The sequence below is a fragment of the Raphanus sativus genome, chromosome 2 (genome assembly GCF_000801105.2).
Source record: "Raphanus sativus cultivar WK10039 chromosome 2, ASM80110v3, whole genome shotgun sequence".
Lineage (NCBI taxonomy): Eukaryota > Viridiplantae > Streptophyta > Magnoliopsida > Brassicales > Brassicaceae > Raphanus > Raphanus sativus.
The window spans coordinates 30,892,577-30,912,895 of NC_079512.1; the positions used below are offsets into that span (position 1 = coordinate 30,892,577).

A 20,319-nucleotide genomic window follows, 5' to 3' on the forward strand; every position below is an offset into this window, starting at 1 on the left:
GATTCAGACTCTAAAGTATTTTGTTGTTAGATGTATAAAACCCATTCATGTTTTTATTTATTTAGATTGGAGATGATTCAGTTCCATCCGTATTAAAATGGAATACATATATGTTATCTGAGACCTGATTTTAATCAAATACCCGTAGAATATGAATACAATTTGGATTAACTATCTTGAATACGAATCAGATCAACTATCTTTTATCCCAACATAATAACAAATACAATTTGATTTAGGCATTTTACACTTAAACTACTTCAGTATACTCAAAATAATCAATAATATATATTATTTACATTGTAATTCAATTATATTATTATCCAGTTACTTTTATCCATAAATACTCATAAATACAATTTGGTTACGAAAATCAGTTTGATTTGAGCATTTTGTCTTCAAATCATCCAATTTTATATGAAATATTCAAAAAAACTTAAAATAACCATGATTTAAAATTATAATTAATCTTTTGATATTGATATTATTACAAATGTTATAATAATAATATTTTTAGATATGATTTTATATTTTAGACATTCGGATATTCATTCAATTATTGGTTATTGGTTCAAATCGAAATTGATATCAGTTCTTCAGATATAGTTTATGATCCATTCGAATTTAGCAACCTCTAAATTTGAGTCGGTTTTGGATCTATGTAATTTGCTCATTCCTATTCTCAGTGCCGATGAAAATTGAAATGGTCATAAGTCATAACTCATAAGACAAAGGTAAATGAAGAAAAGATCCGAGGCACAAACCAAACGCCTTGAAGGGTTCTTCACTTCTCTATTTTTTTTTTTTTTTTGGACAATTTCACTTCTCTACTTCTTTTTCAATTTTTGAATGTAAGATGAACAGAGAACGTTCCTCGTTTTACGTGTAGCACTAAAAATAAATAAAAAGCATAGTTTCATTTCATATGCTAAATGTACATTATTCTTCCAACGGTCGAAAAAGGTAAAGCATAGTTTATTTATAAAACAAAACATTACAAAAACTTTATTTTTAATTCTTCTAACCTTTTTCTCCTTCTTAAGCTAAAGGCCCAAACTTTAAATCATCAGTCATCACTATCACTCCCTCTCTCTATCTCTCTCTAGAACTGCACGGACAACGACATGCTTTTAATTTTCATGCAAATCTTCTCGAGAACATTTTGAAAATCAAACGCATTTGAATCCTCACTTTTTTTTATTTCTCCTCATCATCATCATCAATGGTGGCTGGTAAGGTCCGTGTAACCATGGGTTTTCACAAGTCTCCTTCAACTAAACCGAAAGACATACCACCTCCGCCTCCTCCCCCGCTTAAACCGCCTTCCGGTTCAGCTGGTAAACCGTCGAATCCCGGTTCTAATCAGAAACAAGGTTTCACCCGCTCCTTCGGCGTTTACTTCCCACGCTCTTCCGCTCAAGTACACAACGCCTCTTCCCGGTCCGACCAAAATGCAGTCGTTTCGGAGCTCCGCCGTCAGGTGGAGAACCTCCGCGAGAGAGAAGCTCTGCTGAAGACTGAAGTCCTTGAGCTCAAGCTCCTCAGAGAATCCGTTTCCGTCATCCCGCTGCTCGAGTCCCAGATCGCGGAGAAGAACGGCGAGCTCGAGGATTCGAGGAGAGAGACGGCGAGATTAGCGGAGGAGAACGAGAGACTACGGCGAGAGGTTGAAAAGAGCGAGAGGAGGGAGAAGGAGATGGAGGCGGAGCTTCGGAAACTCGTCACGAGTGAAGACCACGCGCTATCGGTTTCTCAGAGGTTTCAGGGTTTAATGGACGCGTCGGCGAAATCGAGTTTAATCAGGAGCTTGAAACGGGTCGGGTCAATGAAGAACGTACCCGACACGATACCGGACCAAGAGGAGAGCAGCGACAAGAGAGACGAGATCGAGAACCATTCCATGAGTAACAACACTGAGGAGCTCATCACTGAGTCATCTCTCTCAGCCGTTAGATCTAGGGTTCCTAGAGTCCCCAAACCCCCGCCTAAACGGTCTTTTTCATCCAACGGCTCAGATAATCCGCCACCGCGGAGAACCAATCCACCTCCTCCACCACCTCCTCCGCCTCCGCCGGCATTTATTAAACCGCCACCACCTCCTCCTCCGTCTGTCTCCAAAGCCACACCTCCGCCTCCACCACCGCCACCGCCGAAGAGTTTAAACATAGCGTCGGCGAAAGTAAGAAGAGTTCCCGAAGTAGTGGAGTTTTATCACTCGTTGATGCGAAGAGACTCCACAAGCTCGAGAAGAGATTCCACCGGCGCCGCGGAGCCGGTACTCGCTAGCTCGAACGCCAGAGACATGATCGGAGAAATCGAAAACCGATCGGTTTATCTACTAGCGGTAAGGATTCTCCTAATCCGGTCCGCTCAATTAATTTCGGTTTGATTTAAAGTGTAAACCGAACATTGCAGATAAAAACCGACGTGGAAACGCAAGGAGACTTCATAAGGTTCTTGATAAAGGAAGTCGAAAACGCGGCGTTTTCCGACATAGAAGACGTGGTCCCTTTCGTCAAATGGCTCGACGACGAGCTCTCGTACCTGGTCGACGAGAGAGCAGTGCTGAAACACTTCGAATGGCCGGAGCAAAAAGCAGACGCTTTACGTGAAGCAGCGTTTTGTTATTTCGATCTGAAGAAACTCATAACGGAAGCTTCTCGTTTCCGGGAAGACCCTCGTCAACCCTCAGGCTCTGCTCTTAAGAAAATGCAAGCTCTTTTCGAAAAGTAAAAATAAAATATATTTTTTTTCGATTCGTTGTTCAAAATTCAAGAGAAGTAATCAGATGTTTTTTTGTGGGGGGGTTTTAAAGGTTAGAGCATGGTGTTTATAGTCTGTCGAGGATGAAAGAATCAGCAGCCTCAAAGTTCAAGAGTTTCCAGATTCCGGTTGATTGGATGCTCGAAACAGGCATTACTAGTCAGGTCAGCAACACACTTCTACTCTAAACGCTTGTTTTTTTTCTTGCTTGTCTGATTACAAGTCGGTAATAGAATGATTTCTCTGTGGTAAATTGGTCTCTAGTTACTTGTGGTCACTACTTGCTTCCTGTCATTAGCTATTTTATTGCACTTTGATTGGAGAGTAGTGTGATGAGTGAAGAAGATAATAGAAACAACAAGAACAACAATTTTCATGGTCCCCCTTTTTTCTGATTAAAGTGAATTGTAGCTGTCACAGGCAGGACAATGTAAGAAGATTGGTTTGATATACTGGTCTTCACTCTGTTATTGTGTTTTTCTTTTTTTTTTTGTTTTGCGTGTTTACATGGTGAAAGTATTATGTACTACTACATGACAAGTTAAATTCACGTATTGGACAAAGGTAAAACTTGAATATAGTGCTTTGCTTTAATGTATTTTGGAGTTTTCCTATGTGCACGCCTGTGAATTTCAAGATTTCCTTCTTGTCTGCTTCCTTTATTTTTTGCCTTTTGGGATTCATTGAGTTTTAGTTGTTCAGAAAAAAAAAAGGGATTCATTGAGTTTTATTATACAAAAATAAATGCAACAGAGGAAGAAGACTGTGCATTGCATTATAGTAGGAATAGATACACAGAGCAATAGAGAATGGAATCAGATTCTCCCATGACCTTTGTTAGTGTGTTCAAAACTAGATATCTGCTACTTAAATTAGTTAAACTTGGTAAATGGTAAAGATATGGAAGTTTGTTTGTATTAAATGTCTAGCGTTTACAAATGTGATTTTCAGATTAAATTGGCGTCTGTGAAACTAGCAATGAAGTATATGAAGAGAGTATCTGCAGAGCTCGAAGCCATTGGAGGCGGTGGCCCTGAAGAGGAAGAACTTATTGTTCAAGGGGTTCGATTTGCATTCAGAGTTCATCAGGTAAACTGTTTGGTTTTTTTTGTTTCGAACTTGCATCATTTGTTTGTCCAAACTCTTCACAAATCTGTTTTTGTGTGTGTGTTTTCAGTTCGCAGGAGGATTTGATGCAGAGACAATGAGGGCGTTTCAAGAGCTAAGAGATAAAGCGAGATCATGTCATATTCAATGTCAAAGCCAAACACATCAACATAAGCTTGTTTTTCGATCTACCCCTTGTTGAAGCAACCTTAGCTTCTTACTCTTATATCCACACCTCATTGGTATTTGTCTTGAATTTCTCTATTAAATTTGTTTTTTTGAAAAGACAGATATAAATCATGTGAATATACGAAAACTCAACTCTTGCTGAAGAAAACAAAGGATCAATTATTCAATCGGAAACCATCTTGTCATATGTACTGATCATAAAAAAAGAAAGCTTCACAAAAATGTCAACTGGTCCAGAAAACAAGAAGGCAGAGAAATAAACTGATTCCATTATCCTAAAACCCCACCCAAGCATAAACTTGTTAGTTACACAACCACCCAAGCATCACTGTCGGATCCTGCATCTTCATTGCCGGATCTTGCATCTTCGAGGTCCAACTCTTCAACACCTTTTGCGAGTTCCATCTGAAAAAAAAATCAAGGCAGTATTGCAAGTAAGTAAGAAAACTTATATAATAAAAAAAGAACATGCGAAACGTTTATGAGAAACAAGAACACACACCATTTGAATCGCGCCTGCTCTCTCAGTTTTAGGAGTTTCAACATCGTCGACAACCACGTATTCTTCATCAGTCAGCGAACCCGCAGATGCTGCAAAAAAAAAATCATCAAAGACATTAGAGAACAATAAACTGAATTGTCAAACAAGGAAGATGTAAAGAAGAAATTAGTTACCAGTTTCGGATAAATCGACTTTCTCCAGAGAGGTTCTAACAGCCTTGACAGATGATTCTTCGTCATCACTCTCAGAGTCGAACCCATCTATAAGAAATTTAAAAAGATAAATAAGAGAGGGTTAATCATATATAAGAGTGAGCGAGTTAGTAGTAGAAGTACCCTCGAGAGATGAATAGGCAATGAAATCGTTGTAGAGTGCGTAGGTGTCGTAAACGGGCTGTCTCTTAAAGGGTCTGATCAAATACGGTAAAGGAATCCCTGCAAAATACAAATCAATACACAAAAAAAAGTTTTCACTGTGAGAAAACTCAGAACATGAAAGCAGGGCAGAACCAAAAAGGATAGCACGAGTATAATTGAATTGTTGTAATAAGGAGAAAACAAGAAGTGAGAGGCTTACTCCTCTTGCGAGATTCCATGGATTTGAACGAAGTTGCATGAACTGGTGCCAATGTTGCCATGATCTGAGCAGGAATATACAGTTGTTAATTAGATTCTTTACAAGCAATCAATTGCAATAACGTTTATGAGTGACTTATAAACAGAGAGATCATCCCAAATCTAAGGAAACCCTAAAAAAAAAGTTTGTAACTTTTATTATGCTGATTGGGGAAGAACCCTAAAAAGATTAAAACTTTGAGAAGAGAAAAGTTATCATCTTTGGAATCCCAATCGCACAAAACCTTCATAGATCAACAAGTTAAGATCGTACGTAACCCGAAATTTAGAGGAAAATTCCTCCGCAAGCAAATAATATAAACCCTAGTTTCCGAAACAACACCTCGAGAGTATCAAACTAAAACCTAAAAGTTTCAAAGAGAAGAGCGACGAAAAAAACAGAAGAATCATGTGATTTACCTTGGACGATTAAGGGGATATCGATAATCAAGAAACTTCTTCAAATCAGGGAAGAAGAAGAAGAAGAAGAAGAAGAGATTAGCGTTGATGTAAACAAATCGTCGCTGTAATTTATATAGAGTATATATAGGGGGCTTCTCTCCTTTTCCTTAATATTTTGTTTTACCATAACTAGGGTTAACAACTAATGACCGGCATTAAATTCCAATTAATTTTTACGTGTCACCCGGTTTACCTCGATACCCAACGGTTTAGCTTCTTCGCGATTTTAATAAACCGAACTTGAATACCGGTTCGGTTAAACCCTTCCTATATTATTTGTTCCGAGAAAAAAAGCTTCTCCATCTTCTCATTTGGTGTAAGCTAGGGTTTTCTTCCCGCCACTGCCTAAATCGTCTCCCGCTTCTTCGTCTTCCGGGTACTGTTAAAATCATAATCCTTTATAAGTTTCTTCTTCTTCTTATTGGGTTTCCTGACATATAGTAGTGGACTCTAATTTCGCAAGACTTCAGTTTTTACTCAGGTCGAAATCTGTCCGCTTGATTGGTTTCTGTAGCTTTAGAATCAGTTAGCTTTGTTACTTATGTTTGAAATTAGGACATGGGTCTTTGTCGGGAATCGACACTTACCCAAGTTGCTTTTTAGATTTGGGGATTAACTACTGTGATTTGATTGATTGATTGATTTACTTAGTCTTTAATTGAGAAAAGACTAAGCAATGTGTGTTTTTGATTTTTTATATATAGAGATGGATACTTCAAGTCCTGCTGCGTTTGTGAATGGAGCTTTGTTGAGACGGTACATTGGTCAGAAAGTGAGAGCTGTGGTTCAGGTGATCCGGTCTGATATTGGATCCGTCACTGGGAAATCCACTGATGATCAGCAGATTGTTGTTAAAGGCTCGCCTCCTCCTTCTCTGACCACTTTCCTCGAGGTTATTGGAATCGCTGAGAGTGACAACACCATCCGAGCTGATGTTTGGACCAACTTTGGTGACAATTTCGGTATTTAAACAATAAAAAAAAAAGTTCCTTCCTTTAAGCTCTCTGATTGAGCCTTCGGGCATACCCATTTCCCTCTTTAGTTATTTAATTGAGTTTTGTTGATTTGGTTGCAGATGCAGGGAACTACAATGAGCTATGCAAGCTCGCAAATGGGGAGTTCAGACACATGTTCATCTAAAAATAACAGCGATGAATAACTGAATCTCTTCTTGTTTCGTTTTAGTTTCACGCTTGAACTATTTTTATGATCTTTGTATGGATTCAGTGATTTGTTATGTTAATTTGACAAAGTAATCCCATGTTGTAGATGGGTCTAGTCACATGCTATATCTAACAATATTGTTAAACTCTCTAAAATAAAGCGATTATGCCGCCGACAATACATAACAACCAAGCCCACGGCCCAGTCTAAGTTATTTAAATCGACATCGTTGAATAAAAACTAGTCCGGTTTGGTTGAACCGGTTTATCGAGAGATTTAACCATCGTGGAAGGAATCAAACTGACAAAACCTAACAGATTTGGTGAGGAAGAAGAGAAAAAAATCAGTGTAAAGCTCTCAGCAGCCTTGGGCAAAAGGTGATTCGTTTCTCCTTCTTTTTTTTCTTTTCCGATATATATAAAAGCTAATGTTGTGGTTTCGATTGGTTGGGGATTTGAGGTTTATAGATTTCTCGTCTAGGGTTCTTGCGGGTTTGAACTGTTGTTGGGTAACTGTTCTTCTCAGCTGTTTATTTTTTTTTTTGTTCACTCCAAAAATCGAATTTTCATGTGCTGGTTGTTCGTGTGGTTGATCAGTGTAGCCGTGTAGGTTTAGTGACTCACGTTGGTTGTAAAGGTGACAAACTTTATTGTTGCTCTGTGATTATGCAACTTGTGGGTTGCTTCAAAATCATAATTTAACAACCGAAAGTGAAGACTTCTAGTCTCGTGAACATTCATTGTGGCATATAAAATGTCAAACTTGAGCATTCTCTCTCTCTCTCTCTCTCTCTCTGTCGACCTTTATGATTGAAACTGTCTTTTAGAATGAGATTTTTCTCTTTCTTTAAGTTTAGGTAGAAGAGAATATCTATAACTGAATTGCAAATGGAGGTAGAGAGCAAGAAGGCTATGAGTGAGTTGCAAATGGAGGTAGAGACCAATCCCTCCTCGCAAGAGTCTCTCCCGAAGCCTCAAGCCATGTACCGATGCAAGAAATGCAGAAGAATAGTGGCTATTGAGGAAAACATTGTCCCTCATGAACCAGGGAAAGGTGAAGAATGCTTTGCTTGGAAAAAGAGAAGTGGTAACTATGCTGAACAAGTGCAATGCTCTTCCATCTTTGTCGAGCCTATGAAATGGATGCAAACTAGTAAGCCTTTACCTCTGTATAGATGTTTTTAAAGTCTGTTTCTCAATAAAGTAGCTTTGCACTTGTTAACAACACACTGCTCTGTTTTTTTTTTTAATTGCAGTACATGATGGAACTGTTGAAGAGAAGCTTCTTTGTTTGGGATGTAACGCCCGGTTAGGTTATTTCAACTGGGCTGGCATGCAATGTAGCTGTGGCGCCTGGGTTAATCCCGCTTTCCAGCTCCATAAAAGCCGATTAGACGAGTGTAAGTCCGAGGAGCCAAACCCAAATCAGGCAACTGTATGAAACCAAATTTTCTTGGATAACTAATGGTTATAGTAAGATCAAATTAAGCTTTATTGTATTTGATCATCTTAATGTGTGTTTTCATTTGATAAAATCCAACAAAAGTTCATTAGCTTAATGTTTTTCTACAAGTATACTAAATTCAAACACAACAAATGATGAATAGTTTATGTGTTTTTTTCTTTTCTTTTGTTTTTTCTAATTTTAGAGGAAGAACCAAAGAGAGAAAATACAGGGAGACACATTTGGAAACTAGAGGCTACAAATATTTAACAGACTAATTATTGTTTTCAAAAAAAGAATTTGTTAGTTTAACAAATAAGTGGTTTAAAAAAAACTAGCTAAAAATAGCTATTGGTGTAGAAAATAATTACTTAATTTGACAAATAAGTGAATTTTAGTTGTCCTTTTTCTCTATAAATCTCAACAAAAGAAAACAATTACAGAAGAGAAGAGGTGTAATAAATAAGACGAGAATCTTTTAACATTTTCAGACAAAATGGCGTCCAAAGCCATATTCTTCTTCTTCTTTGTCTCCGCCGTGTGCCTATCCTCTCTCACCGGCAAGGCCGTCGCTGACGCCGATGACCTTGACAGTTTCCAAATTCAGGGATCCGTTTATTGCGACACTTGCCGTGTCCAATTCGTCACCCGTCTCAGCAAATTCCTCGAAGGAGCCAAAGTGAAGCTAGAGTGCAGGAGCAGAACCAACGGAACCGTGACGTTGACAAAAGAAGCCGTGACTGACAAATCAGGCAGCTACAAAATGGAAGTGACCGGTGACCACGAGGAGGAAGTCTGTGAGCTTGTTCTCCTCCAGTCACCAGACAGTGGTTGCAGCGACGTCAGCCAAGATGCTTACCTACGTAACGCCGCTAAGGTTAGCCTGACGGCCAATGACGGTATCGTCTCTCACGAGACACGTATCGTTAACCCTCTCGGTTTCATGGTTCCGACACCGTCAGCTGAATGCCCCGCCGCTTTCAAGGAGCTCGGGATCGTCCCTGACGTCATATTCTAAATATGATCGTTATTTAACTGTCATGACCATGACCATCTATGTTGTTTATTTTCTTATATATACAAAAGTGTAATTTGATTTTAAAAAATGCAAAATGCGGTAATTAAAAATAATATATTTATCTTTTCTCTGAGAATTAACTTGAATTTCTGATAGATAACTTTTGTTTTTGTATTACATAAAATGAGATTTGGAATCTTAGATTCACAGAGAGGAATGAATGTACAACGACCTTTTTATCTTTCACCATCGTTCAACCGGAGCTACAGCCTAATTAAGAATGAAGGATTTCTTTTGTTAGTCTCATGAGGCTAATGATCTGCGACTAATGCAAATGATAAAATGAAATAAAAAGGAGAGCGTTTTGCTATAAGTACCTGACGGATTAAGTTTGCGTTTTCTTCAGAACAGCGTTTTCGTTTGGTTGGTTTGGTGGCCAATCACGGATGATCTCTGAAACAGATGGTTTATATTCTGGAACTTGTTCTCGCTCTTGCTCTTGCTCTTGCTCTTGCTCTACGCTTGGCAAGGTGGAGTGGTGATCTACAGAGTCGAAACATGGAAGATCAAGAAACGAACCGGGAAAGGAACCCATATCGCCATGTGTGCTTCTTTGTCCACCTTGCTTCAACCTTGATGCAGATTCTCTAGGGCTTTCATCAGATTCCCACAGCTCAGAATCCGACAAGCAATTGTCTGAAACACCAGGAGATGACTGACAAAAGATGTCGCTGTTCTCGTCGTCATCGTTATCGGAGTTGCTAGCCTCTGGAACTAACTGAAACGAAGGGAACGTGTCCACATTTTCACCGTTGTACTGAGGTTGGCAAGGGATCCTCAGTTTCAATTTGGAAACTGGGGATGGATCTATTGGGTTGAATGATATTTTCATATGTTCAACAGGTGGTGATGAAGTCGAGCCAAAGAGAGATGATTCATAAGCCAATTGTTCCTCAAAGCTAGGGCCACGGGAAGGAGTTTGTTGAGTCTTGTCTTCGATAGCTGCTGCTTTGGTATCATAGCTTGTAGTAGGTATGGATTCAAATTTGTAAGTTGAGGAAGAGTTTCCACGAAACCCAGCCATGAGTAATCTATGACTCAAGCCAAAGACTTTGAATGATGTTGCAGTGCTCTGCAGAGGAGAGAGAGATCCATTAGAATGACTCAACATGTTGCTTTGTTTTTGTGCCCCGGGATCTGACACAACTAACGGAAGTGAACTCTTCTCAGTATCTTCAACTGATCTGCTCGATGTTCCCTGCTTCCTTGTAGTTGTAGCAATAACACTAGCTTCACTGATCTCGTTCTGTATATGTTCGCTTACAGACTTAGGCTCAGCAAAAACTGGAGGTTTCGATGGCGCAAGTCCAAGGAGTCCCCCATTGCTCCATATATTTACTGGTTCAACAATTGTATCATCTGATGTTTCAACTTCTTTTCCCAATCTGTCTTTTGAAGGAAGATCCATGGAATCGGGAACTTCTGGTGAGAACTTTTGGTCGAAAATAGCTTCTGCAAAAGATAGAAATGCGGCATCGTCCAGAAATACTTGTTGGTCAGGAATACCTTCCGACAAATCCAGAAATGCAGGGGCCGGTTCTTTTGGCAGAACATTGTCATCTGGAACAGGTTCTTCCAAGGACGGATAGGTGGCAACGGGTTCTTCAGTGAAAGTTTTATTGTGTAGACCAGTTTCTGCTGTGGAAACAGGAGCTTCTAAGCCGGGGATCTTTTCATCAAAAACAGATTCGGTCAATGATAGATCCGTGGCAACAGGTTCTTCAGTGTTGTGTGGACCAGCTACTGTTGTGTACCCAGGAGCTTCTGCGCCTGAAATCTCTTCATCAAAAACAGCTTCTGCAGACGGTGGACATGTGGTAAAGATTTCTTCTAGAGAGATCTTTTCTTCAGGTACAGCTTCTGCCAAGGAGAGATATGTGGCAACAGGTTCTTCAGGGAAAGATTTGTTGTGTGGGCCAGTTTTTGTTGTGGGAGCAGGAGCTTCTAAGCCGGGGAGCTCTTTATCTGAAATAGATTCGTCCAATGACAGATCCGTGGCAATAGGTTCTTCAGTGTAGTGTGGACCAGCTTCTGTTGTGTAACCAGGAGCTTCTGAGCCTGAGGTCTTTTCATCAAAAACATCTTCTGCCAAAGAAAAATATGCAAGTAAGGATTCTTCTGGCAAGTTCTTTTCCTTAGAAACAGCTTCTGCTGAAGACTGAAGTGCGACGCCCTGATTGTCTTGAAAACTGCTTACGTTGGGAACAGCTAGTTCCAAAAATGGGTTTGTGCCACCAGTTTCTTCATCTGAGGTTTTCTCGGGCGGAACAGACTCTTCCAAAGATGGATATGTGGAACCAGGTTGTTCTAGTAGCGAGATCTTTTCATCACCAACAGCTTCAGAAATACATGGATGTGTGTCATCATTAAGTTCTAATTCTTCTGAGATCTTCTCTTCTGGCAATTCTTCCAAAGAAGGATACATATCCAACGGTCCTTCTGGTAAGATCTTTACGATGGGCGCTACCTTTGTCAAAGACGAACTTGTGGTGACAGCTTCTTCTGGCAAAAACCTTTCACCAGGAACAGCTGCTTCTTCTGCCAAAACCCTTTCATCAGGTACAGCTTTTTCTGGCAAAACCCTTTCATCAGAAATAGCTTCTGCAAAACAAGGATCTACGCCAACAAATTCTTCAAGTTCAATTTTCTCTTGTGTAATAGCTTCTGATACGGACAATATTTCGGAATCAAGAACATCTTGCACGATGTTTTTATTACTTTCAGCTTCGGCACAAGATGGACGTGTGTCATCATCAGATTTTTCTTGTGAGGTCTCATCTTCAGGCGATTTTTCCAAAGAAACATACGCTTCTACAGGTTCTTCTGGCAAGAGTTCTTGAATAGGCTGCGGTTTCATTGAAGACATACCTGTGGTGACAGACTCTTCTGGCAAAACCTTACTATCAGGAACAGCTTCTGCCCGATATGGATTGCCAACAAATTCGTCAAGTAAGATTTGCTCTTGTGGAAGAGCTGCTGCCACAGGAAAAAATGTTGAATCAAGAACTTCTGGTGAGATTTTTTCATCATTACCAGCTCCAGAAACAGAGGGATGAGTGGCATAATCAGCTTCGTCTTGCACAATCGTTTCTTCAGGCAATTCTGCGAAAGAAAAATATGTTTCCAAAGGTTTTTCTGGCAAGACTTCTTCAATTGTCGCAGCTTTTGTCAAAGAGGGACATGTAGTGACAGGTTCTTCTGGCAAACCCCTCTTATCAAGAGCAGCATCTGTCAGACAAAGGTTGCCAACAAATTCTTCAAGTGCGATTTGCTCCTGCGGAGGAGCTGCTGCCGGAAATTTTTCCGAATGAAGAACCTCTGGTGAGATTTGTTCATCACTAATAGCCTCAGAAACAGATGAATGGGTGGCATCATCAGCTTCTTCGAACACGATCTTTTCTTCAGGCAATTCTGCGAAAGGAGGATATGTTTCCAAAGGCTCTTCTGGCAAGGCTCCTTCAATTGTCGCAGCTTTTGTTAAAGAGAGACATGTAGTGACAGGTTCTTCTGGCAAAACCCTCTTATCAGGAACAGCTTCCGTCATACATGGATTGCCAACAAATTCTTCACGTACGATTTGCTCCTGCGGAAGAGCTATAGCAGCAGGGAAATTTGTGGAATCAGGAACTTCTGGTGAGACTTGTTCATCGCTAACAGCTTCAGAAACAGATAGATGGATGGCATCATCAGCCTCTTGGAGCATGATCTTTTCATCAGGAAATTCATCAAAAGAGGGATATGTTTCCAAAGGTTTTTCTGGCAAGACTTCTTCAATTGTAGCAGCTTTTCTCAAAAAGAGGCATGTGGTGACAGCTTCTTCTGGCAAGAGCCTTTCATCAGGAACGGCTTCTGCCAAGCACGGATCTATGCCAACAAATTCTTCAAGTGAGATTTTCTCTTGTGGAAGAGTTTCTTCCAAAGATAAACTAGAAACTTCTGGTGAGATTTTTTCATCAATAACTGACTCAGATGAATGTGTGGCATCACCAGTTTCTTCATGAAAAATGTTTTCTTCAGGCAATTCTGCCAAAGGAGGATATCTTTCCAAAGGCTCTTCTGGCAAGTTCTTTTCATTGGCCTCGGCTTTTGTCAAAGACATCCATGTGGTGACAGGTTCTTCGGGCAAACCCCTTTCATCAGGAACAGCTTTCGCCAAATACGCATCTATGCCAAGAAATTCTTCAAGTCCGATTTGCTCTTGTGGAACAGCTTCTGCCGCAGACACATTTGTTGAATCAAGAACTTCCGGTGATAGATTTTCGTCTGGAGGAGCAGAACTAACAGATTCTTCTGCCAACATCTTTTCTTGAGGCAATTCTGGCAAATAATGATACGCTTCTAAAGGTTTTTCTGGCAAGAATTTTTCGACAGGCATGACTTTCGACGAAGACATAATACATGTGGTGGCAGCTTCTTCTCGTTCTTCTGTCAAGAAATTTTCATCAGGAACAGCTTCTGCCGAACACGGACATATGCCACCAGACTCTTCAAGTCTGATCTGCTCATGTGAAACAGCTTCTGCCACAGACAAATTTGCGGAATCAAGAACTTGTGGTGATAGATTTTCTTTAGGAGAAACAGCTTTGGCACAAGATGGATGTGTATAATCAACAGATTTTTCTCGCAATATATTTTCTTCAGGCAAATCCTGAGGCGCTTCCAAAGTTGTTTCTGGGAATAATTTTTCTGCAGACATGACCTTTGACGAAGACATACCTGCGGTGGCAATTTCTTCTGGTTCTTCTGTCAAGAACCTTTCATCAGGAAAAACTTCTGCCAAACACGGAGATACACTAACAGATCCTTCAAATGATATTTGCTCTTCTGAAACAGCTTCTGGCACTGTGCCAGACAAATCTGTGGAATCAAGAACTTCAGGTGAAATTTTATTTTCCTGAACAGCTTTGGGAAAAGATGGATGAGCAGCACCAGGTTCTTCTGCTGGGGCCATATTTTCAGGCACAGCTTCTGCCAAAGACCGAATTTCAGGAAGAGAGTTTTCGGGAAAGATCCTTTCAGAGGGTACAATTTCTGCAAAAGACGGGTATTTGGCAACAGACTCTCCTGGCAAGCTCTTTTCATGAGAAACAGCTTCTGCAAGAGATGGATAGTTGGCCAGATGTTCTTCTGGCAAGATCTTTTCAGCAGGAATAGCATCTTTCAGAGACATGTCTGAGGAAATAAGTTCTTCAAATGAGATCTTTTCACTAGCACAGTCTCCTGCCAACCAAGGACGCATGGCAGAAAATTCCCTTGGATTTCGAAAAGTTTCATCATGAGACAGAACTTTCCCACACACTGGATCTGACTGGCAACAAGAAACACTTGCATCATCAGGAGGGTAGGAAACTGAACAAGATTCATCTAGGGAGTTGTCATGGCGTGGATCTTCTACCAGTTCTTCAAATGGTATATCTTCTGATCCACCATTGTTGTCACTGCTAGCATCTTCAGAACAATAAGTGCTGATGTCCCCAAAATAATGCTCCAGTTTTGGTTTTGGTATTCCATCAAGCTCACTTTCTGATTCAGATTCAATTGTATTACGTGCATCTACAAACTCATCTGCTTCACTCGTATTTTCTTCTTCGCTCTCAATTCTTGGCTTTTCATCAATACTGTTGTCCTGGCTCTTACTTTGTTTTTCTCCCACAATACATACCTCGTCGAAAAAATCGTACGTCCTATCAAAGTCCCTTTGATTTTGCTTCACTCTGTCTGGTGTTCCTGGACCAATTTTTGGCTCATGTATCTCTGACGCTTCTTCGTCTTTGTTACTTTTCTCAGCCTTCGATTCAAGTGCTTCCTTCTTCTCATCACAAACAATAGAAGCATAAGGCACATTTATCTCTTTTGAGGGACTACATAGAATATTGTCATCTACAACTTCAACGCGGCCTTGAGGAACAGCTGAACCTATTCTATCCGCAGGTTGTAAGGAACTAGGAAGAGATCCCTCCAGTAGCTTCACGTCAGGCTTATTCACAGGACTGTGATTGATGACATACTCTATATAACCTGAACCAGTTATAGAATCACGAGGTCTTGATGACTCTTGTAAATCTGATTGTACTTGTGCTTCGCTTTGTTCTTGCGAATTTGACTGCTCTTGCAAATGAGATTGATCTATACTGCCAGATAGATCCTGCATATTAGAGCTACGGGGCATGTCAACTGTGGAAGTACTCTGAGAAGTGGTCGGTATGTCATCAGTAAGAGAACTGAGACGAGCCCTGCACATAAAGACAGGTTAACAAGTAAGATTGTCAAGAACCACCACAATGAACGAAAACTACTGCGTCTATAATAAGATCACCCACCCATTAGTGTCATCGGACGTAGACACAGCACGTGATCTGCAAATGTTTCTTTGCGGTAACCTCTTTTTCTGTCATTTCAGAAAAGCACAACTCAGATACAAATACAGCAGAACACAGCCAAAACGCGAACTAAGGATTTAAACCATAGCTCTTGAGATATCTAGCGAATCTTATTGTCTTCAAGTCACAAGGTTATTTTGCAAAAGGTATGAGGTAGAGTTGTAAGAAGTCGAAACGATTCATTCAGCAAGCATAACCTAAATCCAATAAGATGATCACAAACCTTTCTTTTGCGATGCGTCTGATCTTTCTGGGACTTGACATCATCTGCTTTACTATGGTTGCCGACTTCCTTTCTAAAGAAAGTTGGGTCTGAGTATTTTCTCAGACACGACCCAGGACCACCTGCATCAAATCTGCAAAGGGGGAGAATCAGAATGCATTAACTTCTATTTATATTAGGATGGAAACAAAAAAGCTAGTCCCTCACTCACCTGTCAAGCAGATGCAAAGGAGGAGGATCTCTGCACTGTTCATATGTTTCCATAACACAAAGTGGCAAATCACTCTGAACAAAATGCCTTTGCCCATTCCTTATACGAGGATGCCACTCACAGCCTACAACCGAAACAAAAGAAAAATAAGATTTTTTTCTCTACAAAAGATCACAAATATAATAGAGAGAGAAAATAAAATAAAAAAGAAGACTAGAGATGAGAGTAAAAGCAGCCACATACCTGCAGTGTATGCAAAATGGATGTGGCTAGTCTGTGAGAGGACAGCCTTTTCAAGAGGTGACAACGCCGAGTCTATCCGCTTAACACGGCTTGTCAGCTTCTGACACCTAGAAGCCGTTACAGTCACTTCTTCTTGTATCCCATTAAACACTTCAGCCGAAAATCTACATGCAACAAAATACCACCTGGTTAAACACCTCTCAATATCATTAAAACTCATCATTCACTAGTTAAACACTTAACCACTCATACTTAGCCAATCAAATATAGCAACTTGGCTCAAAATCAAAATCAAAATCAAAATCAAAGCCCTAAGCCGTGACGAAACTCATACATAGAAAGTTAACTGAGATCCCTTATTACTCGATTGGTGAGCTAATAGTAATCCTAATCACGGTTTAAATCAGCTACAGATTATTCCGAATTCAATCTTCGTTGGTACAGTCGAAGGAGAGAGCTTACTCGGCGAGATCGCCTAGCTGACGAAGGATCCCGACGAGTCCAGCAACTTCAACGGCGCCGAGAATCGCTTTAGGTTCCTCGTATTCCACGGCGGGGCTACGGTTTAGCTCAGGCCCACCTAAGCTGAGCTCGTTCCGTATCTCGAACCTCACCAACGGCATTGTCGTTTTCTCTCTCTGGTTTCTCTCTCTCTCTCTCCCCCGTAGGAAAATGAAATGAAAACTGAACTTAAATTAATTAATTAATTTAAAAACTGTGACTATTAATTATTACTATTAATAAAAATCACTCTGACTCTTCCTTTATTTATTTTCGAACCTAATTAAAGTTCTGATGCATAATAATTAGAGAAGGCTAAAGTTTTGATTCTTCATGGGTTTGATTCAGCTTTTCCAGATAATTTTCTCAATTTTTTTTGTTGAACAAAAACTCTCTTTTTGTCTGATATTATTTCTCTCAATCTTTGGAGTTCTGTATGGGTCTGCGTATAGCGGAATTTATATGGGCCCTGAATGGGCTTAAAGCCTTGAGGCTTGAGAACTTATTTACAACTATTAGATCCTGGGCTGAGGTGATCACTTGAATAAGATTTTTTTTTAGTTTTACAAGGTGGTTTTACAATAAATTATTATTTCTATAACAAACTGTTTTATCAGGAAATTATTTCTATAGCAAACTTCTTGGCATATTACATTTGTCATAAATTATAAAACCAAAACATGTAATATTACCGACACTTGATTCAAAGCATATTGCCAGCTCGTGGATCGTTAATTAATAACCCAAAACTGTGTAAAATACCTTGGAAATTCAGATCCTTGAACATTAAACCAAAATAAAACTGAACGTCACCGATAGTAAATGATTTGAACATTGGAATGTCTTTGACAAACACTAGTGTTTCAGAGGCATTCTCACGTTGTATACTTATGTTTACATATTTGTAAAGGTCACCTATATATATAATATATATAGCATCATCATTTCGAGCAAAGTACTTTCCATATAGACACAGACCCGAACAATATCCTTTGTTGTGAAATCGCATATATTCATTTCAATGGTTGTTTTTTTCTTTACCTAATCAAAAAGTTCCATTAACTTAAAGATGATTTAGTCACAACTTGTGGAATCATTTTAAAAGAAGATATTCAATCTGAAAACATTATTGTTGTTTTCTTGATAGAAATGGACACGTTTGTTAAATTAGTAACTGAAAAAAATACAGTTTCCTCAGAGATGTGTGTATTGGTTTAGACTTTAAAAACCAAAACCTGGGCTGGGCTCCTCCATCATTTATTCTCATGCTTTCAGCTCGTGTAATGTCTAACAAACAAAAAAACTACAGTTGCAGAAATAATATCAGGAATATGATCACAGGTGAAAAAAAACATATGGACCCAAATCCCACGTGAATATTTTTTTTATTTTTTTGTCTTTATCTTTTAAGTATCGAGTGGATTTCTGTTGACGTTGCGTCCAAAAGTATATCGAGAAGATATATTGCCCCACACAAGATCTTCTCTTACAAAATCTTGTCCACCAATGCTTTTCAGTTTTTAGGGTTTTCCTCGCCGGATTCCTGTTCGCCGGTCACCGGAATCTGATCTTTCACCGGCTGCTAGATTTTTATTCTCGACAAAGGGTATCAAATGTGTTCTTTTTTATTACTATGTCTTCTTTTTTATTTTATTACTCTCATGCTTTTTAGGTTTTTCTGTCTTAGACATTATTCGATGAACTTGCATCTTGTCCGAGAGCAAGCCATAATTTTATGCTGACACTTTAAATAGAACTAGATTTTGACCCGCGCTTTTGAAGCGCGGGATATTTTACGATGAAAAATTTCACTAATAATTTAACAAATATTTTGGTTATTTTTAAAGAATGTGTATTTAAAATATTTTTGCATTTAAATCAGTATTTTTAAATTCAACCCGATTGTGATTATACCGGTTAATCCGGAGATCTGACAATTCAATTTATGTTTTTAAAATATTCATATTAAAAATCACTAAAACCCGAGACTAACCGATTAAACTGATGGATGACCGATATGTAATCTAATTGGATTTAAATTGTAATAGTTTCATAATTTGTAATCTTATAATCGAAATTTTAAAGTTCACTATTTTTCAATTTATGAAATTATGACGTTTCTACAAAATTTTAAAGAAAAAATTATAGATATAAAATAACTAAGATTAATTATTGTATTATTTGGAAACATTGATAGTAGTATAAAAAATATATTGTTTGGAAACATTGATAGTAGTATAAAGAAATAAGTATATTGTTTGGAAACATGAATAATAGTATAAAGAAAGGAACATTAGTGACTTAATATATGTTTAACTATAAAGTATAAATGTGTATTTAATTTAAAAACTTACAAAATAAATGTTAGGTCCAACAGAATGTTTCTGTTTTAATAAGATAGATGCAAGTTTTCAAAGAAACAATTATGCTAGTTTCCAAAAAAAAAAAAATTTATGCTAAAACCGTAACACGCTATAGTAAGGTTCTTTTGGTTGCCAACTCCACAGTTTCAGTAGTCGTTTTTCAGTTAAAGCATTTATTCTATACACATTGGGTGGGCAAAATATTATAAAATCTTAATTTGTTTTTTTCATTTCGATTAAAACTAAAAAAATCTAAATATTTATAACATTAAGAAACAAAACAAATGCTGAAATATAATAAACGAAACAAATCACAAAATACTAATATTTTTAAGATTTATTAGATGCATATATACACATATATATAGCTTATACAAATGTTATATTTAATATAAATTTACAATACTTTTATTTGTTTAATTTATTATATTAACTATTAAATTTTTAAAAAGTAAACAAATTTATTTTTCTAATAATATATTATTATTTTTATATTATTTTGAACATTATTTATTTTATTTTATTTATGTGGATCAAATTGGATATTTGTGACATTGAATATCCAGATAGCTAGGAATAAAATTGACAATTGATTATACAGTTAAAACATATTGAATCACAAATATTTTTAAAAATCCGGATATTCGATCAACATCTACCGCTATACATCAACTAAATTGACAAGTATTAATTGGCGTTTCAGTTAATTTCACTATCATAACAATAATAAAGTGACGATGTAATAGCGACGATGAACCATAACAATAATAAAGTATATTGAAAGGAAACACCTATTAGAGTAAACTGGTTTCACTAAACAATGTAATTAGATTTGGTTTAGACTAATGTAAACCGTGTAACAGCTCTATATAAAGAGCACAAGTTATAACAGATTACAGAACGTTAACAGAAAATAACAGAATACAATTACATGGTTTAGTAAAACCGTTTACTCTTATTCTGATAACAACGTGTATTTTTGCCAATTCATTCATATATTGGTAGGATAACGGAAACCAGTTATTTATGCGTTGTCCACTTTCAGACACATTTTTTGTTTAATGTATGAATACGTA

At 38.3% G+C, this 20,319-nt stretch overlaps 6 protein-coding genes across 8 annotated transcripts; 4 read left to right on the forward strand and 2 right to left on the reverse strand.

Moving 5' to 3' along the window:
• Nucleotides 1-1,049: 1,049 nt before the first annotated feature.
• On the forward strand, nt 1,050-4,193 carry LOC108843536 (protein CHUP1, chloroplastic). Its single transcript, XM_018616754.2, has 5 exons — nt 1,050-2,344; nt 2,416-2,729; nt 2,816-2,927; nt 3,715-3,852; nt 3,941-4,193. The coding sequence occupies exons 1-5, from the start codon at nt 1,223-1,225 to the stop codon at nt 4,070-4,072; spliced, it is 1,818 nt and encodes a 605-aa protein (XP_018472256.1). The 5' UTR covers nt 1,050-1,222; the 3' UTR covers nt 4,073-4,193.
• Nucleotide 4,194: 1 nt separating this feature from the next.
• Nucleotides 4,195-5,745, reverse strand: LOC108843537 (uncharacterized). The gene is made up of 6 exons (XM_018616755.2): nt 5,596-5,745; nt 5,138-5,201; nt 4,897-4,995; nt 4,735-4,821; nt 4,562-4,650; nt 4,195-4,464 (listed from the first exon to the last, which is right to left on the reverse strand). Exons 2-6 carry the CDS (start codon nt 5,196-5,198, stop codon nt 4,366-4,368), a joined length of 435 nt encoding a protein of 144 aa, XP_018472257.1. The 5' UTR covers nt 5,199-5,201; nt 5,596-5,745; the 3' UTR covers nt 4,195-4,365.
• Nucleotides 5,746-5,890: 145 nt separating this feature from the next.
• On the forward strand, nt 5,891-6,893 carry LOC108823214 (replication protein A 14 kDa subunit B). 2 transcript variants are annotated; one of them, XM_018596445.2, is made up of 3 exons: nt 5,891-6,013; nt 6,342-6,599; nt 6,713-6,893. In XM_018596445.2, the coding sequence occupies exons 2-3, from the start codon at nt 6,344-6,346 to the stop codon at nt 6,775-6,777; spliced, it is 321 nt and encodes a 106-aa protein (XP_018451947.1). In that variant the 5' UTR covers nt 5,891-6,013; nt 6,342-6,343; the 3' UTR covers nt 6,778-6,893. The 2 variants fall into 2 exon arrangements, with proteins under 2 accessions (XP_018451947.1, XP_018451948.1); XM_018596446.2 differs by having other exon boundaries at nt 6,012-6,118.
• Nucleotides 6,894-7,056: 163 nt separating this feature from the next.
• On the forward strand, nt 7,057-8,423 carry LOC108823188 (probable inactive dual specificity protein phosphatase-like At4g18593). Of its 2 annotated transcripts, none has more exons than XM_018596444.2 (3): nt 7,057-7,178; nt 7,653-7,953; nt 8,057-8,423. In XM_018596444.2, exons 2-3 carry the CDS (start codon nt 7,689-7,691, stop codon nt 8,239-8,241), a joined length of 450 nt encoding a protein of 149 aa, XP_018451946.1. In that variant the 5' UTR covers nt 7,057-7,178; nt 7,653-7,688; the 3' UTR covers nt 8,242-8,423. The 2 variants fall into 2 exon arrangements, with proteins under 2 accessions (XP_018451946.1, XP_018451945.1); XM_018596443.2 differs by having other exon boundaries at nt 7,059-7,178; nt 7,658-7,953.
• A 218-nt stretch (nt 8,424-8,641) lies between these two features.
• Nucleotides 8,642-9,398, forward strand: LOC108842194 (pollen-specific protein-like At4g18596). Its single transcript, XM_018615033.2, has one exon. It carries the CDS (start codon nt 8,741-8,743, stop codon nt 9,260-9,262), a length of 522 nt encoding a protein of 173 aa, XP_018470535.1. The 5' UTR covers nt 8,642-8,740; the 3' UTR covers nt 9,263-9,398.
• LOC108842193 (scar-like domain-containing protein WAVE 5) lies at nt 9,363-17,062 on the reverse strand. The gene is made up of 7 exons (XM_018615031.2): nt 16,842-17,062; nt 16,380-16,543; nt 16,137-16,260; nt 15,926-16,058; nt 15,643-15,710; nt 9,640-15,555; nt 9,363-9,532 (listed from the first exon to the last, which is right to left on the reverse strand). The coding sequence occupies exons 1-6, from the start codon at nt 17,000-17,002 to the stop codon at nt 9,648-9,650; spliced, it is 6,558 nt and encodes a 2,185-aa protein (XP_018470533.1). The 5' UTR covers nt 17,003-17,062; the 3' UTR covers nt 9,363-9,532; nt 9,640-9,647.
• Nucleotides 17,063-20,319: the final 3,257 nt, after the last annotated feature.